Genomic DNA, 24665 nt, shown 5'->3' with positions numbered 1-24665 from the left:
GCTCGTCGGCTCGTTTAACTGGCTCGTTAAGCAAGCTCGTATTTTGGCTCGTTATGTGGGCTTGGGCTCAGGCTCGAGCTCGTTTTCGAGCTCGTGAAGCTTAAATACAAAATATAAATCTCTATATAAACTAAAATTAAATTTTTCTTAAAAAAATAAAAATGACAAACATAAATAAAACTATAAAATTAATTATCAAATGTATGTCATATGCAACAGTCCACTACAACGATACATAATAACAATATAACATCATTACATTGTACATATATAAAAAAACCCAAATTAGAAAAACCATTAGAAAAGTGCAAACTGCATCTCCAATAAAAATTAAATACATCCTACAACTAACATTCTTCGCAACATCATCTCTAATAAAAATTAAAAATCATCATGCAATATAAAAAATAAAGTTAGTATCACAAAGTAATATAAGCAAGCAGAAAATTGAATGTGACAACCATTTTTTAAAATACGTTTGTAATTTTAATTAGTTGTTATAAATATCGGTAATTTTAATTAGTTGTTATAATTATCGGTAATTTTAAATTACGACACGTTTATAATTTTGTATGTATCTAACGTATCGGTAATTATTATAATTATGAAAAACAATTTCTGAAAATAAGTTGTTGTTTTTGAAGAGTTATTCCATTCGCAAATGATGTATTAAGTCGTTGTCTGCAACTAAATTTTTGAAAATATTAAATTAAGTTTTGAAAATATTTTAACAAAAACTTCAGCCTACCACAAATTTATGGACACCTATATGGTGACATAGTTTTAAAACATCATTCTACATAATAATTCTAATGATCACATATAAACATCATATTATTTAACAAGAGTGAATTCATAGTTTTAACTTTTAAGTTTTGATCATAATAAAATTTGGTTTTATAATTTGTTTGATAATTGATAAGCTTATTTTTATTACCTATACCAATGAAATGATATTATTATTCCACAAATTCTTTTAATTATATATAATGATTTAATTATACCAATGTGTGATATGATTTATATCATAATCTTTTCATCTCAATTATATATACCTAATTTTTTCTTCACATAGATAATAATATCATTAAAAAAAAATGTATAAAATGAATGAAAAAAATTGTTCTTGTATTTTCATGGCTATATACATGCATGTATTTTTGTAAACAAAATTACTAAATACAATATAAATTATAAACCTATATACCTTCCATTTGATTAGGGTTGTATTATTTTGTTAATATAACCCGATGTATGTCATAAAATTATAATCTAAAATAAAAAAATATTATTTAATATTAAAATTTAAGATATTTTGTGTTCTACCTTAAACTTTTACTTGACAATCATAGACACCTAGTTGGTCAACAACTAATGTAACAATAACTGATTGAATGTACAAAGTGTTACATCAGTTGTTGTCCATGTAAGTGCTTAAGATTGTTGTCCGTACGATACCAAATTTATATATATATATATATATATATATATATATATAATTATTACTAAAACGTAATTACCAATAAAAGAAATAAACATAATCAAATATATGTTTTTTGGTTCAAAATTTGATATAATATTGTCACTATTTTTTATTTTAACTAGTTTTTGTGTGCAAAAATATTCACAAACGATATAGATGCATAATAATGTATCTATTTTTTCTATAAAAATTTTAAATTTGATTAAATGTTATCATTATTTTTTAATTACACTTAACTTTTTTGTATCCATATATATGTGAAAATATCCATAAATTCTATCTGTAATGAAATTATGAATTTGGTTTCACAATTTGAAATTTGATGGAATATTATAACTAATTTTTTATTTCAGTTAATTTTGTGTCTCCATATCGTGAACATTTATATAAATGAAATATATGCTAATATAAAAATTTTATTTCATATTTGATTAGATGTTATCACTTATCAGCAATTTTCTATTTATTACAATATACTAATTTTTGTTTTAAAATTGAAAATTTGATATGATGTTATCACAATTTTATAATTTCAAACAAATTTTTCGTGTGCATATATATGTAAAAACAATATTAATAATTTTTACAATAATATTTTAAAAACAAATAAATTTATTATATCATATCAATACTTTGATATAAATTTCAAATACAAATCAAAATTTTATTATTTAAAAAAAACAAGTTTTTTCTAGGAATATTTAATTTAATTTTTAAAATATTATAGATTTAAATTTACTCAATGAGCATATAAATAACTAAACCAGCCGAGTTCGATAAACTATATAAATTAATATATTTTCACAAGCCAAAAAAATGAGTCGAGCCCGATCCAGAATCTGAGCTCAAGCTGACGAGCCACTAAACGATCCAATCCCAAGTCCAAGCCTGAGCTCGCAAGCCACTAAACGAGCCGAGCTCGAGCCCGATCTGACGAGCCACTAAACGAGCCGAGCTAACAAGCCATTAAACGAGCCGAGCTAACGAGCCATTAAACGAGCCGAGCCCAAGCCCGAGCTAACGAGCCACCTAAACGAGCCGAGCTCGAGCTCGAACTCGAACTTCCGAGCCTATTAACGAACATGTTCGCGAGCTAACGAGCCGAACATCCTTAAGCTCAGGCTCGGCTCGTTAAAATTTTCAAGCTCAAAATTAAGCTCGGGCTCGGCTCAATAAGCTTAACGAACAAGCCCGAACGAGCTTTTTCACGAGCCGAGATCCGAATAGCTCGCGAACAGTTCGGTTCATTTACATCCCTACGTGGTGGTGCTAAGAGCTGGTGGATCATGACAAAGAAAGCATTTGAGAGTAGAGGTACAGAGGTTACTTGGACTCTTTTTAAATCTGAGTTTTATAAGCGGTTTTTCCCTATCTCGTATCGTAAGGATAAGGGAGCAGAGTTTGCAAATCAGAGGCAAGGGAATCTGAACATTGAAGAGTACGTGGCTAAGTTCGATAGTCTGTTGCGTTTTGCACCGCTAATTGCCGGAGATGAAGAAGCTAAGGCAGATCAGTTCATCAACGGGTTGAACCCCGATGTCTTCACGTTGGTTAACACCAACAGGCCTAGCAACTTTGCGGATGCCATGAATTACGCAAAGGGAGCAGAAGCATGCTTGTGGAGGCAAAGAGGTAATCAGGGGGCACCTCAGCAGCAGAGGCAATATCAGAACCAACCATCTCAGTACCAGAATCAGCCACCTCAACATCAGAACCAGCAGCAGAGGTATGAAGGTGGAAACAGTGGGGGAAACAGAAAGGATCAGTACTAGGCAAGAGGTAAACAGTTCAAGAGACAGGGGAACAGTTCGTCCAGTTCCAGTGGTTCGAAGCAATTCGGTTCAGGACCGAGTTCTGGGTCATCATCCTTGTACTGTAGCAAGTGTGGAGGAAGACACTCACCGGATCAGTGTGTGGGAGTCTTCGGCAATTGTAACACATGTCAGCAACCAGGACACTTCTCTAAAGTGTGCCCTCAACGTAATAGAGATAGAGCTCAGAGTGGGAGTTCGTCTAGACCTGCAACTCAGACGGAGAGGCAGTCGTCTGCAGTGCACTCTTTCCAACCCCAGCAACAGCAGAACAGACAAGGAGGTAGCTCTAGTGCAAATCAGCCTCCGAGACAGCAAGCACGAGTCTTTGCATTGACAGAGGATCAGGCTCAGGCAGCACCTGACGATGTCATAGCAGGTAACTGTTCGATTTTCGGTCATTCTGCTCATGTCTTGATAGATACAGGTGCTTCCCATTCCTTTATCTCTGAGAAATATGTGTTATTGCATGCTTTGCCAACTGAATTGTTGCCTACTGTAGTAGCTGTTACTTCACCTTTGGGTGGAGGAATTGTTTCTGTCCGACTAGTCAGGAACTGTGAACTTTTTTTTGAGGGAAATTTGTTAGAATTCGACTGTATTGTACTTGGGCTGTCAGATTTTGATTGTATTGTCGGGATAGATGCTTTAACCAAGTACAGGGCGACAGTTGATTGTTTTCTGAAGGTTGTCAGGTTCAGACCTGAAATGGCAGACGAGTGGAAATTATTTGGTAAGGGTTCTCGATCTAGAATTCCTTTGATTTCAGTGTTATCTATGACTCGTTTGTTACAGAGAGGTGCAGAAGGATTTTTGGTTTATGCGGTTGATGTACTGAAATCTAGCCCAGCTTTGGTTGACTTACCAGTGGTTAGAGATTTTACTGATGTGTTTCCGAAAGATGTTCCTGGATTGCCACCCATTCGAAAAGTCGAATTCAGCATTGACTTAGTGCCAGGTACTCAACCTATTTCAAAAGCTCCTTATCGTATGGCACTTGTTGAATTGAGAGAGTTGAAGGAGCAGCTTGAGGATTTGATTGCCAAGGGATACATCAGACCTAGTGTATCGCCTTGGGGTGCTCCTGTTCTATTCGTTCGGAAGAATGATGGTTCTATGCGGCTCTGTATCGACTACCGCCAATTGAATCAGGCTACAGTTAAGAACAGATATCCTTTACCCCGAATAGATGACTTGTTTGATCAACTGCAGGGTTCTTCTGTCTACTCTAAGATTGATCTGAGGTCAGGCTACCATCAGCTGAGAGTGCGAGAGGAAGATGTTCCTAAGACCGCATTCAGAACGAGGTATGGTCACTTTGAGTTTATAGTCATGCCGTTCGGTTTGACTAACGCTCCAGCTGTTTTTATGGGTTTGATGAACCGTATCTTTCAGCGTTATTTAGATGAGTTCGTCATTATTTTCATCGATGATATTCTTATCTACTCGAAGAACCGTACTGACTATGCAGAGCACTTGAGAATCGTCTTGCAGATTTTGCGAGTTGAGCAGTTGTTTGCCAAGCTATCGAAATGCGAATTCTGGTTAGATCGAGTTGTCTTTCTCGGTCATATTATTTCTGAAGATGGGATTTCTGTCGATCCCAGCAAAATCGAAGCGGTTATGAATTGGCCTAGACCGATATCAGTACCTGAGATCCGAAGCTTCATGGGTTTAGCTGGTTATTACCGTCGTTTCATCGAGGGTTTCTCATCTATTGCCAAGCCTATTACCCAGCTGACTCAGAAGAATGCGCCTTTTGTCTGGACTACAGATTGTGTGGCTAGCTTTGTTGATCTGAAGAGGAGACTGACCAGTGCTCCAATTCTTTCTATTCCGAAGGGTACTGGAGGTTTCACAGTGTATTGTGATGCTTCTAACCGAGGCTTGGGTTGTGTTCTTATGCAGCATAAGCATGTGGTGGCGTATGCATCGAGGCAGCTGAAACCGCACGAGACTCGTTATCCGGTTCATGATCTTGAACTAGCTGCGATCGTCTTTGCTTTGAAGATCTGGCGTCACTATCTTTATGGTGAGTCCTTCGAGATCTTTTCTGATCATAAGAGTCTTAAGTACTTGTTTTCTCAAGCAGAGCTGAATATGAGACAGAGGAGATGGTTAGATCTGTTGAAGGATTTCGACTGTGAAATCAAGTACTATCCGGGGAAGTCTAATGCAGTTGCAGATGCCTTGAGCCGAAAGCTTTGTTCTTTATCTCTTTCTACTATGGGTGTTTCCCAATTGATCGATGATTGTTGCACTTCTGGTTTAGAGTTTGAAACAGATAGGGAGACTATCAGAGTGTTTGCTATTCAAGCCGAGCCAGAGTTGTTTGTTGCAATCAGAGAAGCACAGAAGTCTGAGCCGAGCATCCAGATTTCAGTAGAGAAAGTCAGATCGGGCCATCAGTCTGAATTCCAGGTTAGAGATGATGTTTTGTTCGTGAATAATCGTATTGTTGTGCCTGATATTTCGGAGTTGAGATAGCGTATTCTCCGAGAGGCTCATTGCAGTCGGTTTAGCGTTCATCCTGGAGGTCGTAAGATGTACAACGATCTGAAGAGTCAGTTCTGGTGGAAGAGAATGAAGGACGATGTTGCGAGATTTGTATCTCGGTGTTTGAATTGTCAGCAAGTGAAAGCAGAGCGGAAGCGACCAGGTGGTCTTTTGCACAGCCTATCTGTTCCTGAATGGAAATGGGATCACATTTCTATGGATTTTGTCACGAAGCTACCACGATCCGTTCGAGGATGCGATGCTATTTGGGTAGTGATCGACCGATTGACGAAGTCTGCGTGTTTTATTCCGTACAGGATGACGTATCGTCATGATCAGATGGCTGAGTTGTATGTTAGCAATGTTGTGAGATTTCATGGTGTGCCGAAGTCGATCGTTTCAGACAGAGATCCTAGATTCACTTCTCACTTCTGGCACAGTCTTCAGGGGGCACTTGGTACTCGATTGCATCTGAGTACAGCTTATCATCCTCAGACAGATGGACAGTCAGAGCGGACTATCCAGACGTTGGAGGATATGCTGCGAGCGGTAGTGCTAGACTTTGGCACTAGTTGGCAGGATTCTTTGCCTCTTGTCGAGTTTTCTTACAACAACAGCTTCCAAGCGAGTATCGGTATGGCGCCTTTTGAGGCTTTGTATGGTAGAAAGTGCCGATCTCCGTTGTTTTGGGATGAATTGTCCGAGTCACCAGATTTGGGACCGGAGATGCTTAGAGATATGGCAGAGCAGGTTAAGATCATTCAGACCAGAATGAAGTCAGCTCAAGATAGACAGGCGAAGTATGCGAATGTCAGACGCCGACCTCTGAGTTTTGAGCAGGGAGACCGTGTATTCCTTAAGATTTCTCCGTTCAGAGGCACCGTCAGATTCAGTAAGAGAGGAAAGTTATCTCCGAGATTCATCGGTCCGTACGAGATTCTCGAGAAGATAGGCAATCTTGCCTACAGACTTGCACTTCCTCCGTCTTTATCTGGTATTCACGACGTCTTTCACATCTCTATGCTGCGAAAGTATCATCCAGATCCTTCTCATATCCTTCAGCCTGACGAAGCCGAGTTAGACGAGACTCTGAGCTATTTTGAGCGACCGATTCAGATCCTTGATCGGAAAGAAAAGCAACTCAGGACCAAGTTGATTCCGTTAGTGAAGGTGCAGTGGAGCCGTCACGGTGTTGAAGAAGCGACTTAGGAGACAGAGTCTGACATGAGACAGCGTTTTCCAGAGCTATTCGGATAACGTGAGTTCTTCTTACTGTCTTTTGATTCTTTATTCTATCTTTGAGTTGTGGTTCTCGTTGATTTCGAGGACGAAATCTCTTCTTAGTGGGGGAGAATTGTAACGCCCCGTTTTTATCTTAAATGAGTTTATTTGAGTTAATCGGAGATTGCAGAGTTCACGAGCCGACTTGATTTTGATCAGGGTCCTTTTTGCAAATTTTGGAATTTCAGGGACTAAAACGCAAATTTTAAGTTTTATATATTATCTACACTTATATTTAAGTTGAGAAGTCTCCTCCATCTTCCTCCAAGCCGTCTCCCTCCATTGTAGGCGCCCAAATGAGTTTCCAAGCTTTGTGATTTCATTCCAAGCTCGATCCGGCCGTTGGAATTTATTTCTGAAGGCAGATTATCGATCACTGCAGTGAGAGCTCTGTTATATTGTAAGTTCTTCTACGATCGGATACATTCTAGTTTTTGGATGTTGTTAGAATCGTTCGAGATTCGAGTATGTTGTTCTAGACAGAGTTCTGATCGTTTATTATCTGTCAGTTTTGAAATAGAGCGACGTTCGGATTTGTTATGATTTTTGGAAGCCATTTTCGAAAATCTTGGTTTTGAGATTTGTTGGGTTTGTCTTGTTGTTGTTGTATTAGCATTGAATTGAGTTGTTATCAGTATTGAACTGCTGTCTGCGTTGCCGGTTTGTTCAGTTATAGCCGTTATGCCGTCGGTTTGAGTTTTTGGAGATTTTGAACCGTTTTTGAGTTTGAACTTGGCTTGTAAGTTGATCGTGGTTATTGATCAATCATCTCTTGTATCTGAACAGATTCGTTTGGAGTTGTCAAGCCCAGAACTAGCAGCTGTTTGATCGTTTCAGAGAATTGGACGAAGAACGGTATAAAGAATTTTCCTTGAACCGTTGCCTTGTTGTTGTTAGATTGTGTAGTTGTTTATACAATCTCTTTTGTAGCTTATCCAGAGTTGGAGCTACTGCATTGAAAGGTAAAAGCAGTCATCGCAGCGGGATAGCATACTCGGGACTGTGGTTCTCGAGTTTTCCCTTTTGAAATCACGTACTTGCATCTACACTTGTTCTAGCATGAGGAACTTGTGTTTTGTTTGATTGTTTTGGCTTATGTTTTATGTTTCTGTTATGCATTCATCTTGAGCCAATCTTGTTTTCAGCGGGCAGAACCGCCCTTTTTGTTTAGATGTTTGGGAACTATGATTGAGTGGCCCAGGTCGTAGTCGTTTCGTCTGGTGCTAGCATACTCATTATAGTTGCTCAAAGTCTAGAGGAGTGAGATACGTGGCACCACCTCGATTGGGAGAGTCGGTGAGTTGTTACGTGATCTTACCCTCGGGATCCCAAAGGCACAGCTGCAATCCCTCGTTATCAGATTTAATATCCCTGTTTAAAGACATGCATTCATTAAGATGTTATTGATTTTGTTATTGTATTGAAAGCATGTTTGTTACTTGTATTACTTGTTATGTTGCTTTTACTGGGAATGTCGTTCTCACCGGTTATCCGGCTGTTGCTTTGTTTTGTATGTGTACTTGGCAATAGGTGGGGCAGGAACAAGTCAGAAGAGGCATGGCTAGCTTCGAGGGCAAGTAGTAGAAGTGAGACTCGGTTTAGAAGTCGAATTAGCATGTTTATCTAGTTTAAGATTGAAGCATGTTAGAACTCGAACTTGATATGTTTTGTTATTCGAATTAGTTTGTATTCGGATTGTAATCTAAAATCGAAGTATGTTGTTGTTGTATCGTTTTAGACTTCTGGTTGTTTTTAGGCCTTCTGAAAGCATGACTTGTTATGGAATGTTTCCCTACACCCTGTTATTGCATATGTATTTGAAGGCATGTCGGACCAAGCGCGGAATCCTTTCTTTATTTTCTGCAGCCTGAGCATTTTCTGCCCAGGCCTTCCGCGCGCGGGCGAGGCGTTCCTCGCGCGTGCGCGAGGCCTCCGTTGGGCCTCTGAATTGTTTGCCCGCGCGCGCGCGAGCTTGGTACCTCGCGCGGGCGCGAGCCTTTGGTTGGTCTCGGTTGTTGAAGCCCGCGCACGCGCGAGCTTGGTTCCTGGCGCGCGGCGCGCGGCGTTTTAAAAAAAATAATAATAAAAATAATGTTTGAATTGTTTTACTCTTGGATTCTTGTTCGCTTACTTGTTGTTTAATCCGAGATTAGTGGTTTAGAATCGAGGTCTCACAATATATTTCGAATAAAGGATGGAAATTTCATAACAAATTCAATCGTTGTCCGTTCTTCGATCCGGTTTCGATATAACAATACATATCAACTCAAGAACACATATCCATGCTCAAAATCTGATTCCTCCCAACATAAATTTCAAAAACAATTAATCATAAAGAAACTTACATTACTTCGAAGCTATCGAAGAGAGGATTCCAGAACTATGCTCGGAATAAAAATTGGATGACCGGATCAAAAGATACCAAAGTTTAAAAATGAAATCTCAAGAAAGAAAGCTAAAGTCTCGGTTCTTGGCTGCCAAAAATCTGAAGAAGATGATATACACGTTGGTTTACATTTCAATGCCAAGCGTAAGTCACTCAAAGTAAGGAAATTGCACTTTGGCCCTCAAAATCTTCACTATTTGCAAATCAGGCCTCAAAACTTTTTTTAATTCAATTTCAATCCTAAATAATTTAAGAATATTAGAATTTAAATCTAAACTCTAAAACTTCTCAAATTAAATATATTCGGATTAAAATTAAATAATCTCAAATTAAATCAAATAATCCCGGGCCTTACAATCATCTACATTCATATTTTTCTATTTTCTGAAAAAGAGAGTTCATATCATTTTTGGTTATTGAACTTGTGATTTATTGTGCTATTATCAAAAGTTTGTTGTTGTTGTATCGTGGGAGAAGTTTGCCAAATTTCGTCAGTACCAAGAGCGGGGCAAAAACGTCTTAAGGATATCGTGTTCAACACGAGCCTCAACAAATATTCATTATGTTTCTGTTTACTACCATCTTCAAATCAATCCCAACAATATACAATCTCGTTAGCTCTACAAGCTTAAGAAGTTTTTCGAATTTTTGATCATTGAAGATGGCTACAACTTCAACAACAAATGTTTTTGCGATGCATGGGGAGAAACTGGAAAAATTCGGTGGCACATATTTCAAGCGGTGGCAACAAAAGATGCTATTCTATCTCACAACCTTGAGTCTGGCTAGGTTCCTTAAGGAAGATCCTCCAAGCATTTCTGAAGACGAGATAGATCCTCGTAGGAGAGCAGTGTTTGATGCATGGAACCAAAACGAATTCCTTTGCAAAAACTATATACTCAATGGACTGGACAATGCATTGTAAAATGTGTATTGTCAAGTCAAAACAGCAAAGGAACTTTGAGAAACACTTGAAAAGAAATAAAGCTGGAAGATGCCGGTCTTAAAAAGTTCATTGTGGGACGGTTTTTGGATTACAAGATGATAGACTCCAAATCTGTTGTGAGTCAAGTGCAAGAACTACAAGTACTACTGCACGAGATTCATGCGGAATGGATAAGTCTAAGTGATTTCTTTCAAGTTGCTGTTTTGATCGAGAAACTCCTTCGTTGTGGAAAGATTTAAAGAACTAATTAATTAAGCACAAGGGAAAGGAGATGGGTCTGTAAGATCTAATTGTGAGACTAAGGATTAAATAAGACAATCGAAACACCGAGAAAAACAACAAAAAGTTAGCAAAAAAATTGAATATCATGGAGATAAGTAATAATATAGGGAAGAAAAATTGAATATTATGCAAAATCACACTTGGGAATTGGTGGATCTTCCACCATGTACCAAGACATTAGGTTGCAAACGGGTCTTGAAACGAAAGTACAAATTCGATGGAACAATAGAAAAATACAAGTCTAGATTGATGGCTAAAGGATATAGACAAAGAGAAGGCCTTGATTTTTTTGACACCTATTCACTAGTCTCAAAAATAACCTCCATTTGTGTACTCATTGCAATCGCATCATTGCATGACCTTGAGATACACCAGATGGATGTAAAGACCGCATTCTTGAATGGTGAGTTGGAAGAAGAGATCTATATGGATCAACCCAAAGGATTTGTTGTTCGGGGTCAAGAAAAGAAGGTGTGTCAACTCGTTAAATCCTTATATGGGCTGAAGCAAGCGCCTAAACAATGTCATGAAAAATTTGACAATACGATTCTATCAATTGGATTTAAAATAAACGTGTGACAAATGTGTCTACATTACAGGCACAAGAGATTCTTATGTCATAGTATGTCTATATGTTAATGGCATGCTTATAATGGGGAGTAATCAAGATGTGACAAAAGCAACAAAGAAAATGTTGACAAAACATTTTTATATGAAGGATTTGGGCATTGCCAATGTAATACTAGGGATTAAAATCTCTAGGACTCCTGAGGCGATAGTCCTGTCTCAGTCTCATTATGTTGAGACTGTCTTAAAAAAATTTAATTCATATGACTGCTCCTCTGTAAAGACGCCTCTTGATATGAGCGTTCACTTTAATAAGAATCATTGAGAACCGGTTTCTCAATTGGAATACTCCAGAATCATCGAAAGCCTCGTGTACACAACAAATTTTACTCGACCTGACATTGCTTGTGCAGTGAACAAGCTGAGTCGATTCACGAGTAATCCAAATGAGGTTCATTGGAAGGCTTTGATAAGGATGCTTAGATATCTAAGACACACTCTGGAGTATGTATTACATATCATAAGATATCCTGCGGTGCTTGAAGGATACATCGATGCAAATTGGATTTCAAATACCAAAGACTCTAAGTCCACAAGTGGCTATGTTTTTAGCATTGGTGGTGGTGCAGTCTCTTGAAAGTCATCCAAACAAACTTGCATCACTAGATCAACAATGGAATCTGAATTCATAGCATTTGATAAAGTCGCAGAAAAAGCTGAATGGATTAGGAATATTCTGGAGGATATTTCTTGTTTGTCAAAGTCAGTGCCTGCAATTATGATACATTGCGACAATCAATCGGCAATTGCAAGGGCACATAGTGCTATGTATAATGGTAAGTCTCGACATATTCGTCGAAGACACAATATAGTACGACAATTGATCTCAAATGGAGTTATCACAATTGATTATGTCAAATCAAAAGATAACTTAGCGGATCCGCTAACAAAAGCATTGAATAGAGATCAAGTGTATAATTTGTCAAGATGAATGAGCTTAAAATCTACAAAATAAAGCTCTCATAGTGGTAACCCAATTTTGTTGATTGTGATCCCAAAATCTTGGTTAAATGGGACAACTAAATTATGAGAACTTGAGTAACATTCTGAAATTTTTTCCGACTCATTCCTAGGACTAAGAGTGTTGTAGCCTACGCATGTAGTGAGGTTAAGTTTGAACTTTTAATGGTTCCTTGCATTTGGAGATGGTAGTAAATAGAAACAGAATGAATATTCGTTGAGGCTCGTGTTGAAAACGATATCCTTAAAAAAATTTTGCCCCGCTCTTGGTGCTAACGGAATTTGACAAACTTCTCCCAAGATACAACAACAACAAACTTGTGATAATAGCACAATGAATCACAAGTTCAATAAACATAAATGATATGAACTCTCTTTTTTAGAAAATAGAAGAATATGAATGTAGATGATTATGAACTAATGAAAAATAAAATTTAATCTGTTATTTAAATTTGTTTTCATGTAGGGACACGTCGTTTCAACATGTGGTATGACTTTTTGATCAAAAAATTGATTATAACCAACCAAAAAGTCAAAAACCATCAGAAAAACTAGAAAGAAAAAGCAACTCTTGGTGAAAAGTTGTTTCAGGCGTACAAAGCAGAAGTACAGGTGCAGGGGAGCACCGGTGCCCTGCACCACTCTTGCTTGCCTGGCGCCAGGGAGCATGACCAATGCAGGGGCGCAATTTTCAGCACCCCTGCACTTCAATTTTTTTTTGGAGCTTCTCATATCTTTTTCCTTTTCCAAGCTTTTTATTTCTTAATCGCTTAATTTCAATTCATTAAGCACAATCCAAATTTCCAACAATCTCTCACATGAATGAAATTAATGCATGAATGCACATGATGTCAAAGAGAGTTCACACGAAAATTCAGTACATCAGGAGAGGTAGATTGTGGCTTTGAACCTTCCGTAGTAGAATATTATCAAATTTACTAGGCCCTAATTGAACATGATGTTTTGAACTTTTTGTCGGTTTGTATAAACTCAAACAATAGTACCTACACAATGAATTTTCTTCATTTTTATTGATTGAGGTGCAGGGGCGCTGAAAATTGCTCTCCTGCACTTGTCTTACTGCCTGGTCAAGCAGGAGGCGCTTAGGTGGTGCCTAGGCGCCTGGGGGTGGAGCATGGGCATAATATATTGCGCCCTTGAACCTGCGCTTTTAGTTTGGAATTTTCCTAGGTTCCTGGAGTGGTGCAAGGGCGCGATATATTGCGCCCCTGCACCTGTATTTCTGCCTGGATGCTTTTTCATGAAAAAAATGTCTTTTTTTTCGAATTTTTTGGTGTTATTTCATTTATTGGGTGGTTATGATTAGTTATTTTTTATCAAAAAGTAATATCACATTGTGAAACAACGTGTCCCTACATGAAAACTATAAGACAAAAGATATTGAATGAAATAAATGTATTCAAAGTGTTTACAGACTATAATATTTATACAAGTTCTTGTTCCTAATTACAAGGAGATTCTATTAACAATAATTTGTTTTGATGATGCTTTTTGTTACTGATCTTGTGGAGACAAATCTGATGTTGATTTGTGAGGTGGAGATTCTCTAATAGGCCCCCGCAAGACGGAGCTCCCATTGGAGATGCCGATCTTGAACCTCAAATTCTTGAATGGAATAGCCGATAGTGGCTTGGTTAGAGCATCTGCAAGTTGATCCTTGGAAGAGATGTGCTTGACAGCAAGAGTTCCGCGAGTGACATGGTCGCGAACAAAATGATAGTCAATAGCAATATGTTTCATCCGAGAATGAAACACGGGGTTGACTGATAGATATGTTGCACTGATATTATCACAAAAAATTGTTGGAGTTGAGAGACCGACAATGTGCAATTCTTGTAGCAGGTTGTTAATCCAAATCACTTCAGTGGCACATGAGGCAAGTGAGCGATATTCGGCTTCAGTGGAGGACCGAGCTACTATTTTCTGCTTTTTCGAGCACCAAGAAACATCATTCCCTCCAAGATAGACAATGTAAGCCGAGGTGGAAGTATAGTCATCACGATTTCCAGCCCAATCGGCATCCGTGAAGGCAGTGATTTCAAGTTTTTGATGACGTTTGAGGAAGAGTCCATGATGAATCGTGCCTTTGAGATACCGTAGAATTCTCTTGGTTGCTGTCCAATGAATTTCAGTTGGCTTGTGCATAAATCGTGCCAGTTTATTGATTGCAAATGAGACATCTGGCCTAGTGAGTGATAGGTATTGAAGAGCACCTATAACTTGCCTGAATTTGGTTGGATCTGTGGGGTCAGAACCATCTGTAAGTTGGAGGGATTGGGTGGAAGACATTGGTGTGGCACAGTCTTTAGCATTTGTCATGTTTGTTTTGGTCAGCAGATCTTGAATATACTTATGTTGAGTCAGTAACAGTCCAGTTGGTGTCGGGAGAACCTCAATGCCGAGAAAATAATGAAGATCTCCAAGGTCTTTAATTGAGAAGCGAACAGCGAGATCATGAAGAAACTTGGCAAGAAAATCATTGTTGTTACCTGTGACTATTAAATCATCGACATAAACCAAAAAATAGAGATTGATGTGTGAGGTATGGTAAATGAATAGGGAAGCATCACTGTGAGAATTAACAAACCCATAGGAGATTAAAAACCCTTTAAGCTCATTGTACCAAGCCCGTGAAGCTTGTTTAAGGCCATAGATTGCTTTTCTGAGTTTGCAGAGGAAGTTTGGCCTGGATTGGTCGATGAAACCCGGAGGTTGATCCATGAAAACTTCTTCCGAAAGTGTGCCATGAAGAAAGGCATTGTTGACGTCCAATTGTCGTAGTGGCCAGCCATGTGACACGAAAATAGAGAGAACAATTCGAACCGTAGCTGGTTTTACAACTGGACTAAAAGTTTCATGAAAATCAATACCTGGCCTTTGGTGAAACCCCTTTGCTACTAGACGTGCTTTGTATTGAGAGATGGAGCCATCAGGATTTCGTTTGATTCGAAATACCCATTTGCAACCGATGATATTTGACGATGAAGTGGGTGGCACTAGTTCCCATGTTCCATTCCGAAGAAAAGCCATAATCTCATCAGACATGTCCTGCCTCCATTCAACTTTTTTTATTGCTTTTGAGACACAAGTTGGTTCAACATATTCAGGAAGAGGATGAACGATGGTTGTGAGATTGACATTTTTGGGTTTAAAGATATGATTTTTCGATCTAGTAATCATGTGATGAGAAGGAATGTCATGTGTGAGTTGGGCGGGTGGTGAGGAATGAGATGGGTTGATTGGCGATGAGTTGGGATTTTGAATAGGAGATAGTGATGAAGGGAGGGATCTAGTGTTGGATGTTGTTGTCAAGGGAGGGGAAGAGTAATTACATGTATCGACAAACGTGATCGGCGATGACCTGATGATTGGATGTGGCAGAAAATGCACCGGAGCCTCCATAGCAGTAGTAACTGGACATTGTTGCATAGCATTAGGCATTATAGATGGTGAGGAAAAAGTGGTTAGAGGAGTAGACCAGTCTGTGACCGATATTTTTGAGGGATTAGTAGAGAAGGGAAATTCATTTTCAACAAATCTAACATGTCGAGACGTGTAAATCTTATTATTTGTTAAGTTCAAACAAAAATAAGCACTTTGATTAAGGGAGTAGCCAAGAAAAATGCAAGGGGTTGATTTAGGTTCAAGCTTATGTGAGGTATACGGTTTTAGCCAAGGGAAGCATAAGCAACCAAAAACTCGAAGCTTGTTGTAATTGGGTGTTTGATTAAATAATTTTTCATATGGAGAAATAAGATTAAGAATTGGAGTTGGGAGAAGATTTATGAGATAAACCGCAGTTTGAAAGGCATAAGACCAGTATTCAAGTTTAATATGTGATTGGTGAAGAAGAGTTAGACCAGTATGCACAATATGTTTGTGACGACGTTCAGAGACTCCATTATGTTGAGGTGTGTGGGGTGGTGTTTTAAGATGTTGAATTCCCATGTTGCAAAAAAAATCTTTGAGAGCAGTGTATTCTCCACCACCATCAGAGTATACAGAGATTATGGGACGACCAAAGTATTTTTCAACAATTGCCTTGAATTGATGAAAGATGGTGGAGACATCGGATTTAAAACGCAGGGGGTAAAACCACATATATTTTGTAAAATGATCAACGAAAATAACATAATACCTAAATCCATCAATAGATGTTATTGGAGATGGACCCCAAACATCAGTGTACACTAGATCAAGAGGACCATGACTTTCTAAGCTAGACTCACCAAACGGCAGTCGCTGACTTTTATTACACATGCAAGAATGACAAATTAAATCAGTGGAGAGTGAAGAAGAAAGTGAAACCAAGCTAGATTGAGCAAGCTTGCTTATTATTTTTGAGGATGGGTGACCAAGACGTTCATGCCAAATTGTTGGAGATGCTTTTGCAACAATGCCAGTTGATAGTGCTACGGCTTGTCCTTTATTTGCATCATTCTGGCATGGCCATTCATAAAGATCATGCTGGTTCCGTCCACAAAGGAGAGGAGTTCCTGTTTGTAAGTCCTTGACAACAAAATGAGAGGGAAAGAACTCAATAGAGGTTCGATTAGTATGACAAAATTGTGATACCGAAATAAGATTTTTCTTGATGGAAGGAACACATAAGACATTTGTTAGGCAAAAAGGAGAAAGATGAGTAGAACCCGTGTGAGAAATTTGTAAACCTGTACCATCGCCAATGTGAATATCCTCGGGACCTTCATAAGGTTGATGGAGAGAAAGGTTGGACATGTGAGGTGTGACATGATGTGAGGCTCTGGAGTCAAGAATCCAGGGATTAGATGCTGGAGCAGCAGATTGCATGGCAATGTGATTAGCAGATGGTCTTGAAGGACGAAGGTGAGGGAAAATTTTGTAGCATTTGTTAGCAGCATGACCGGGCTTGTCTTAAATTTGGCAGATTATTGGATTAGATGCTGATGAGGTGGAGTACTGTTTTGGGCCTTTAGATGAGGTTCTGGGAGTTGGGAGTAGACCAGGAGCAGATGAGGGAAATTTTTGCTTTGGAAAGCGATGATGTGTGGAGGAATGGTGAGCTAGGTTTGCAGTGGGTGGGTTAGGGGTAAAGTTGTGTCGCTCATGTTGAAGGAGGAAGGTTTCATGATCAATGATCTTATCGAACAATTCTTCGAATGGAACAATGGAGTCACGAGTGCGCAGTGCAGTGATGAGTTCTTTGTAGGCAGGACCTAGACCTCGAGTATCATAGATAAGTAGATCGGCGTCGCTGGGAGGAGCACCAAGAACGGTAAGTTCATCGGCAATTTGTTTGATTTGCACAAGAAAATCAGTGACGGAGAGATCACCACGAGTTGTCATGGACAGTTTATCCTTGAGATAAATCATGTGCGTGGTTGATCTTTTGGCATACAAACGAGAGAGACGATCCCAGGCGTCATGACTAGCTCGTGGTAGCTGAAGAAACCAATGAGATTACAGATTCACTGAGAGAAGCCAGAATTGCATGAAGAATGAGTTGGTCTTGACGGCGCCAGGAGCAATAGTCGGGATTTGGAACATATTGTGCATCTTTCGTCATTGTGGATGGAGGGCATGGAAGTGTTCCATCAAGATACCCAAGAAGATCTAGGCCAAAAAGGAGTGCATTGAACTGAGCTTTCCATGAGAAGTAGTTATTTTTGGTGAGTTTGAGAGGAAGTTGAGACGTTGCATTAATGGTGATGAGTGTTTGAGAAGTAGTGACTGGAACACTAGTAATGGTGGTGATTGGTTGGGAGGTCATTTTAAAAAAAATGTGAAGAAATGGATCAGTCTCGTGAGAGTTTGATTGCTGATACCATATAAGACAAAAGATATTGGATGAAATGAATGTATTCAAAGTGTTTACAAACTATAATATTTATACAAGTTCTTGTTCCTAATTACAAGGAGATTCTATTAACAATAATTTGTTTTGTTGATGCTTTCTGTTACTGATCTTGTGGAGACAAATCTGATGTTGATTTGTGAGGTGGAGATTCTCTAATAAAAACAAGTTTAAATAACAGATTAAAGTTTATTATTCATTCATTTATAATCATCTACATTCATATTCTTCTATTTTCTGAAAAATAGAGTTCATATCATTTTTGATTATTTAACTTGTGATTTATTGTGCTATTATCACAAGTTTGTTGTTGTTGTATCTTGAGAGAAGTTTGCCAAATTCCGTCAGCACCAAGAGCGGGGCAAAAACTTCTTAAGGATATCGTGTTCAACACGAGCCTCAACAAATATTCATTATGTTTTTGTTTACTACCATTTTTAAATCAATCCCAACAATATACAATCTCGTTAGCTCTACCAATTTTAATTGATCCAACAATAACAAATCTTTTGAAGTTGAAAATATCTACATGATATCCACAACCTTTCGATTAAAAGTTTAAAAAAATCTCAATGATAAGGTTTAGATTTCGATAGCAAGAAATTATTATTATTATTTTTTTAAAAAAATAATACTTGAAATATTAAATAACTATGATACTTAGGGAGTGTTTGCAATCACTAAAAAAAATGATTGTTAGCTTTTGGCTTAAAAAAAATTATTTTTGTGTGTTTCTTAAACCTAGATTATGTGTTAGCTTATGCTTAACTTAATTGAAATCCAAAAGCTAGTCATGTGGTGATTATGATTCTCCAAAAATGATTCTAATAAGGTCATTGTTAAAATCACTCTAATCATTTATTTATCAAACACTACCTAACTTTGATTTTTAGATTTTCACATATGTTTTCAAACACTACCAACTTTTGATTTTTCTTAACTTTTATATAATTTATAAATTAATCACTTAAACAAAAGTGCAATCTATTGCAAACACTCCCTTAATTGAGTGAAAACAATCTTCGTAAGAATTTTTTTTAGTTTAATACTTTTAGAGTTCCTAATTTTTTTATTTGCTCAATATCACCATTAAATTTTAAAAAATATCACCATTCTCCAATATTGTTAAAGGAAAGCGAAAGTGGATCAAAGAAATTAAAATTTTGAAATTATCTAAATAAAATAAATGAAATATAGTAGGGAAAGTGATTAATAGTAATATTGATTAAATGTCATATTAGTGTAATGAAAATGTGAAATAATTAAGTAGGAGTAATTTTGTAAGAAACGTACATTAATAAACTTTTGGAGTGTAAATTAAACATCATTCGGACTTAGATAATTTAAAATTTTAAGAAATTATTTCTCTATAAATTAATAGAGAAATAATTATTTCTTAAATTTAGCGGCAAATCGATTTCCGTAGTTTATTATATCGGCCGATCATGAATCAATAATGTTAACATTAATTTTCTCATAAAATAAAATAAAATAATGTTAACATTAATTAATTTAGGGAATTTCATTCATGTTATTTGGTAGTATTTGCAACCTCTAAAAATAAGTGATTGTGAATTTTTTTAACAAATTTGTGAAGGAAAAAATTCATCACTTATATTTAGATATTATATATATATATATATATATATATATATATATATATATATATATATATATACACACACATATGTATATACTCCCGTAAAGAAAGAAGGATCTGTTGTACGTGAATGATTTGAAGTTTGAAAGATATCCATTTCCATTGAAATCGCTCCTATCAATTAACAATATCTATCCTATATAACTTTTTTTTATTAAATTGCATCGTTTTACGATCATATCATCAATAATTATCATTTTTTAAAAAAAAAAACAGTAAAAAAGCCACAAATAAGAGTTACTTCTATTAATTTTTAAAATTTGATTTTGCAAAACCAATTTCGATTATTACGATCTAATTGCTGATAAGTTAACAGTTTTTTTTATATCATGTCATTATTTTTTGATGTCATTCACACCAATATTTTTTTTTATATAGCATATTCACGGTTGAACCAAAATCAAAATTTGAAAACTCAGCTGAAAAATAAAATTGTAGTTGTAGGGGATAAAACAAACAGATATGCTATAAAGAGATTGAAAAATATAATCCCGAAGATATATTGGATTGGAAACAGAAAAATATGGGAGTAGATTTCATTCCGATGGGGGGCCGTAATGTACATGGCAGCAAATACCAAAGCTCCTCCTCCGCCGCCGCCTCTTCTTATCCGGATTCCTACTACATTAATCACCCTGCACCAAGCCCTAACCATCGCCGCCTGCAGCTCCTCTGGGAATCACTGATATCCTTAGGGATTTTGGCAGGAACTGGCTTGTTGATATGCGGGGGAATATTCGGGTTCAGGTATTTTGACAAGTGGATGGACAGCCGGGAACGGCTTCCCTTGTTTTGGGTAGATTCCGTCTCCATCTCCAATTTCAGCTTCACCAACGGATCATCATCCCCCCGCGTGTTGATCGACTCCCAAGTTCAGTTCACCGCCCGGAATCCCAACCTGTTATGTTCTCTGAGATACGAACACATCGTCACTTCCATCTACTACAAGAACGAGCTGCTTTTCCAGAGCGGCCTCCCGCCGTTTTCCCAGGGGACGAAAAACAACGAGACATATCTGGTAGCGGAATTTACAGGCGAGGGGAATGTGGTGGATAGATGGGTGTTGGATGAGATCGATCGAGAGTTTGGAAAGAAGGGGAGCATTGGATTCAACTTCTGGTTCAGTTCTTCGATTGGGTTGTGTAATCGTACGTCTACTGATCATACTTTGGAGGTTCTTTGCAAGGATTTGGTCGTCGGGTTTCCGAGCTACGACGGAGGTCCCGGCAGGCTCATCCGCCAGCCGAAAAATTGTCTTGTTGGAGAAGAAAGCTATGTTCGTAAGTATCTTTACGATTATGATTATTAATTAGATCGATCGATGATTTTATGTTGCATTTTGTTGATTCAAGTTTATTTATTATTCATCAACTTAATTCACTCGGAATATTATGATATATATTAAATAAGTGACAGATATCGTTTCTAGCATACCAACTGATGACTTGTTGCATGTGTTAAACATATATATATATATTTGTCAACTTCTTATTTCAATTCCTCTCTTCTATATTTATTTTAAAAATTATGTCTAGCTTCTTCAAATTATCAAATTATATGAGGCACTCTACATATGGGACTCTCACCTCACTCTTTATAACTAACAAAGACAGTTATAATGACTTTGGTCTATTTCTAATTTGGCCCCTCATCAAATTAAAATTTTTGCATATGGTATCCACAACAAATATTCATGACAGTTATGCTCTTAAATCAAATTCCTTATTTCAAAAATAAACCACATAATTTTGACTTATTATAATTGATGACCATACACATTCACTTAATTATGTAAGTGTCCCAAAATTCTAACAGAAGCGTCATGATCTAACATATTACCAAATCAATCCATTTTTTTTCGATAAAAAAAATATCATAATTACTAATTTGTAACATGCTTATAAATACATATCTAATCTGATTTTCAAAATTAATTACTAAAATATTTCTTTCTTTATTTTTTTTTAAATTTTGAAATTATTGTATTACAGATAGCTATATTAAAAAAGCTATTGTTATATAACACAATTTTATATCTATATATATATATATATCTATATATATATATCTATATATATATATATATATATATATATTTGAATATATTGATCGCGTACAAAAATACTAGTAACGATATTATCTGTCATCTTTCCAAAAATCTTAAATTACTCAAATTATTTTTTATATATTTTTAAATAATAAACACTTCTAATATTAAAAATTACTATAAAAACCATAAATTTAAAAACAATATAAATTATCTTATTTAAAAATATACAATTAAATTATGCACGTGCGGAGGGTTAGAAGAATTTCACTTCCCAAAATAGGGGGTACACCCCCTAATGCCATTAAATTACACGTGTCTTTCTTTTCTTTTACATTTTTCTTACGTTTCTTATTTTGGTTAACTGCACTCCCACCCATTTTATGTTACCCTAGTTAAGACAAATTAAAAAATAATAATAATTATCGGTAGATTTACGTCAAATCCTTCTTCCCGCCATTAAAATCACAGAAATCCCTTTTTTGTTAAAAAAAAAAAGGGCCATGTTCTTTTCCCCCAAAATATTATCGTTTTCTATTCACCTAAAAGATTCATTCTACCTCTTAAGGAAAAAAAAAAAAAAAAAAAAAAAAAACTCATTCTGCCGCATTTGTCTTTCACAGGTTTGCTAATCTTTAGTTTTAGATGATAGAATACAACTGTTACGTAGACAAATAAATAACTAATTAAAATTTGGGTTTATCTTTGTAGGATGATTCGAGACCTTGATGGTGCTATGATGCTATGACATCTTTTGGAGATTTTGAATGACATTGCTAGAATATGTTTTTGCTCATTTACAATGAAAAATATTGTGTAGTTCAACCTTTTTTGAAATGTGATGTTTTTTATATCACATCATATATTGAATTTAAGATGTGGTTTTTGCTATCGATTATTTATTGAAAGAAGATATATAACATAGATTAATATTTCATTGTAATATGCTCATACTTGTTGATTTCAAAGTTAAAAATGACACTAGTAGAAAAATCGCTTAAGACTTCGGTTAATAACCGAAGTCGTAGGCACTTAATTACCGAAGTAGTGTCACGTGAAGTAATAGGGTACCTTTTTACCTCGCTGAATCGCCGAAGTCTTATATCTTAAATTACCGAAGTCTTTGGTCATTTTTTGGAAGCAGAATTGGACCGGTGCCGAAGTAAAAACATATATTTTGCTTCTCTCATTTCATAAGTTACGAAGTAAAACATATGCTTATACTTCGTCAATTAAAGAAATTGCCGAAGTAAAATATATTCTTTTACTTCGATTTTTAATGAAATTTTCAAAGCAAAAGATATGCTTATACTTCGGCAATTTCACTAATTGACGAAGTAAAATACATTCTAAAAAACAAAACAAAAAATTTAAAAATAATATAAAATTTCCAATATTATAAATAAACCAAAATTTAAAATTTCAAAAATAAAATTTAATATACAATTTTTTAGTATTACAAATCACTCGAAATTAAATTCTAATGTAATGCACACTACAAAAAAATACAAATCACATCTTTGTGTTGATCAATAAACTAAGCATAAACAATTAAATGTTGTAAGAACAACGCTACAACAATTCACAAGCCAAACGCCAATTGGCACATGCATACACAAACAAAAAGCTGACCTCCTGTGTTCTCTTATAATTCTCTTGAACTGTAAAAGCTTTTTGTTCAGTTTCAGTAAAGGTGGAACACAGCTTCTCCCTTCCCTGAGTAAGACGTTCCTTCTCATTTTTTAACTCTTCAATTTCCTTTGTCAGTTTCTTCATCATTTTCTGGCCTGTCTCTATTTGAACTTTGCGACGGTTGATTTCAGTGCTACTTTTATCAATATCTTGTTCAAGCAAACATATAGTGTTCCAACTAAATATGCACATCGAGGAAAATTTGGTGGATTATTACTCGATATACGACTTTAATGATCACCAGCATTCTATGCTTACAGACTGGATTTTGCTAACCACGGACTTCTAGTTTTTCAATTTCACTCCGCCAGCATTTTCTATTTTATTCTGAAGCTCAAACGCCTACATAAGTGACTTAAGAAGTAACAGATCTGTGCAGTGCCAATTTGTATGACAAGATCGGTGTTTAAAAAGAGAGTTAATACTAACTAGTAATATTAATATGCCAAGTGACAAACCTTCTCCTTCAGGCTTTGAACCAAGCATAAGCCTAATTGATTTCTCTCTCTTCAGCACATATCATGTTACCCAGCTCCTCTAGCCTATCAACCTCATCCTGGATTGGGACAGAAGCAACATTGAGAGAATCCATTTGTTTTTCTAGATCATCAAGTTGTAATTTCAGACTGTCCACTTGATAGAAACAAATAGTCAGATTTAGTATACAATTAACATAGGAATTATGACAAGAAAATAAAAACACTAGCTAGAGCACCTCTTTTTGACTTTTTCCTAATTCCATTTCCAGGTGTGCAATTGTTTTCTCTGAGTCTTGGTAACTCTTTACAGCACCGGCAATTTTGTTGCGTAGATTACTGAGTCTTTCAACAAAATCAAAAAGCTATTTTTCAGCATTTGCCACTGCTTCTCCTGACACACTGGAAAATCGAATAGATGAACCCATTTTACCTCCACGTGGCTTGTTTCCTCCACCAGTCAAAGTACCGGATTTTTCAAAAAGAGCACCATCAAGTGTTACGACGCTCAGGGGCATCAACTGGTACTTGACGCAAAGTGGTTGATAACTGGTACGCTCAAAAAGCATTTTTCAAGTTGTTCAACCTTTGAATCATATCAAGCCGATGCAGAGTACTTAGATACATATATATTTGTGGCATCTATAAGGCTATAAATTTATTT

General features: G+C 36.5%; 1 protein-coding gene across 1 annotated transcript; it reads left to right on the top strand.

Moving 5' to 3' along the window:
• Positions 1 to 20293: 20293 nt before the first annotated feature.
• On the top strand, positions 20294 to 22678 carry LOC140885217 (NDR1/HIN1-like protein 2). The gene is made up of 2 exons (XM_073292163.1): positions 20294 to 21066; positions 22545 to 22678. Exons 1-2 carry the CDS (start codon positions 20310 to 20312, stop codon positions 22547 to 22549), a joined length of 762 nt encoding a protein of 253 aa, XP_073148264.1. The 5' UTR covers positions 20294 to 20309; the 3' UTR covers positions 22550 to 22678.
• The last annotated feature ends 1987 nt before the right edge of the window (positions 22679 to 24665 follow it).

This window comes from Henckelia pumila, chromosome 2 (assembly GCF_033568475.1).
Source record: "Henckelia pumila isolate YLH828 chromosome 2, ASM3356847v2, whole genome shotgun sequence".
Lineage (NCBI taxonomy): Eukaryota > Viridiplantae > Streptophyta > Magnoliopsida > Lamiales > Gesneriaceae > Henckelia > Henckelia pumila.
This window is presented reverse-complemented; position numbering and strand designations above follow the sequence as displayed.

Bases quoted from the DNA above. Each gene is read 5' to 3' on its own strand.
- LOC140885217 (XM_073292163.1), top strand. From the start codon at position 20,310: ATGGGAGTAGATTTCATTCCGATGGGGGGCCGTAATGTACATGGCAGC.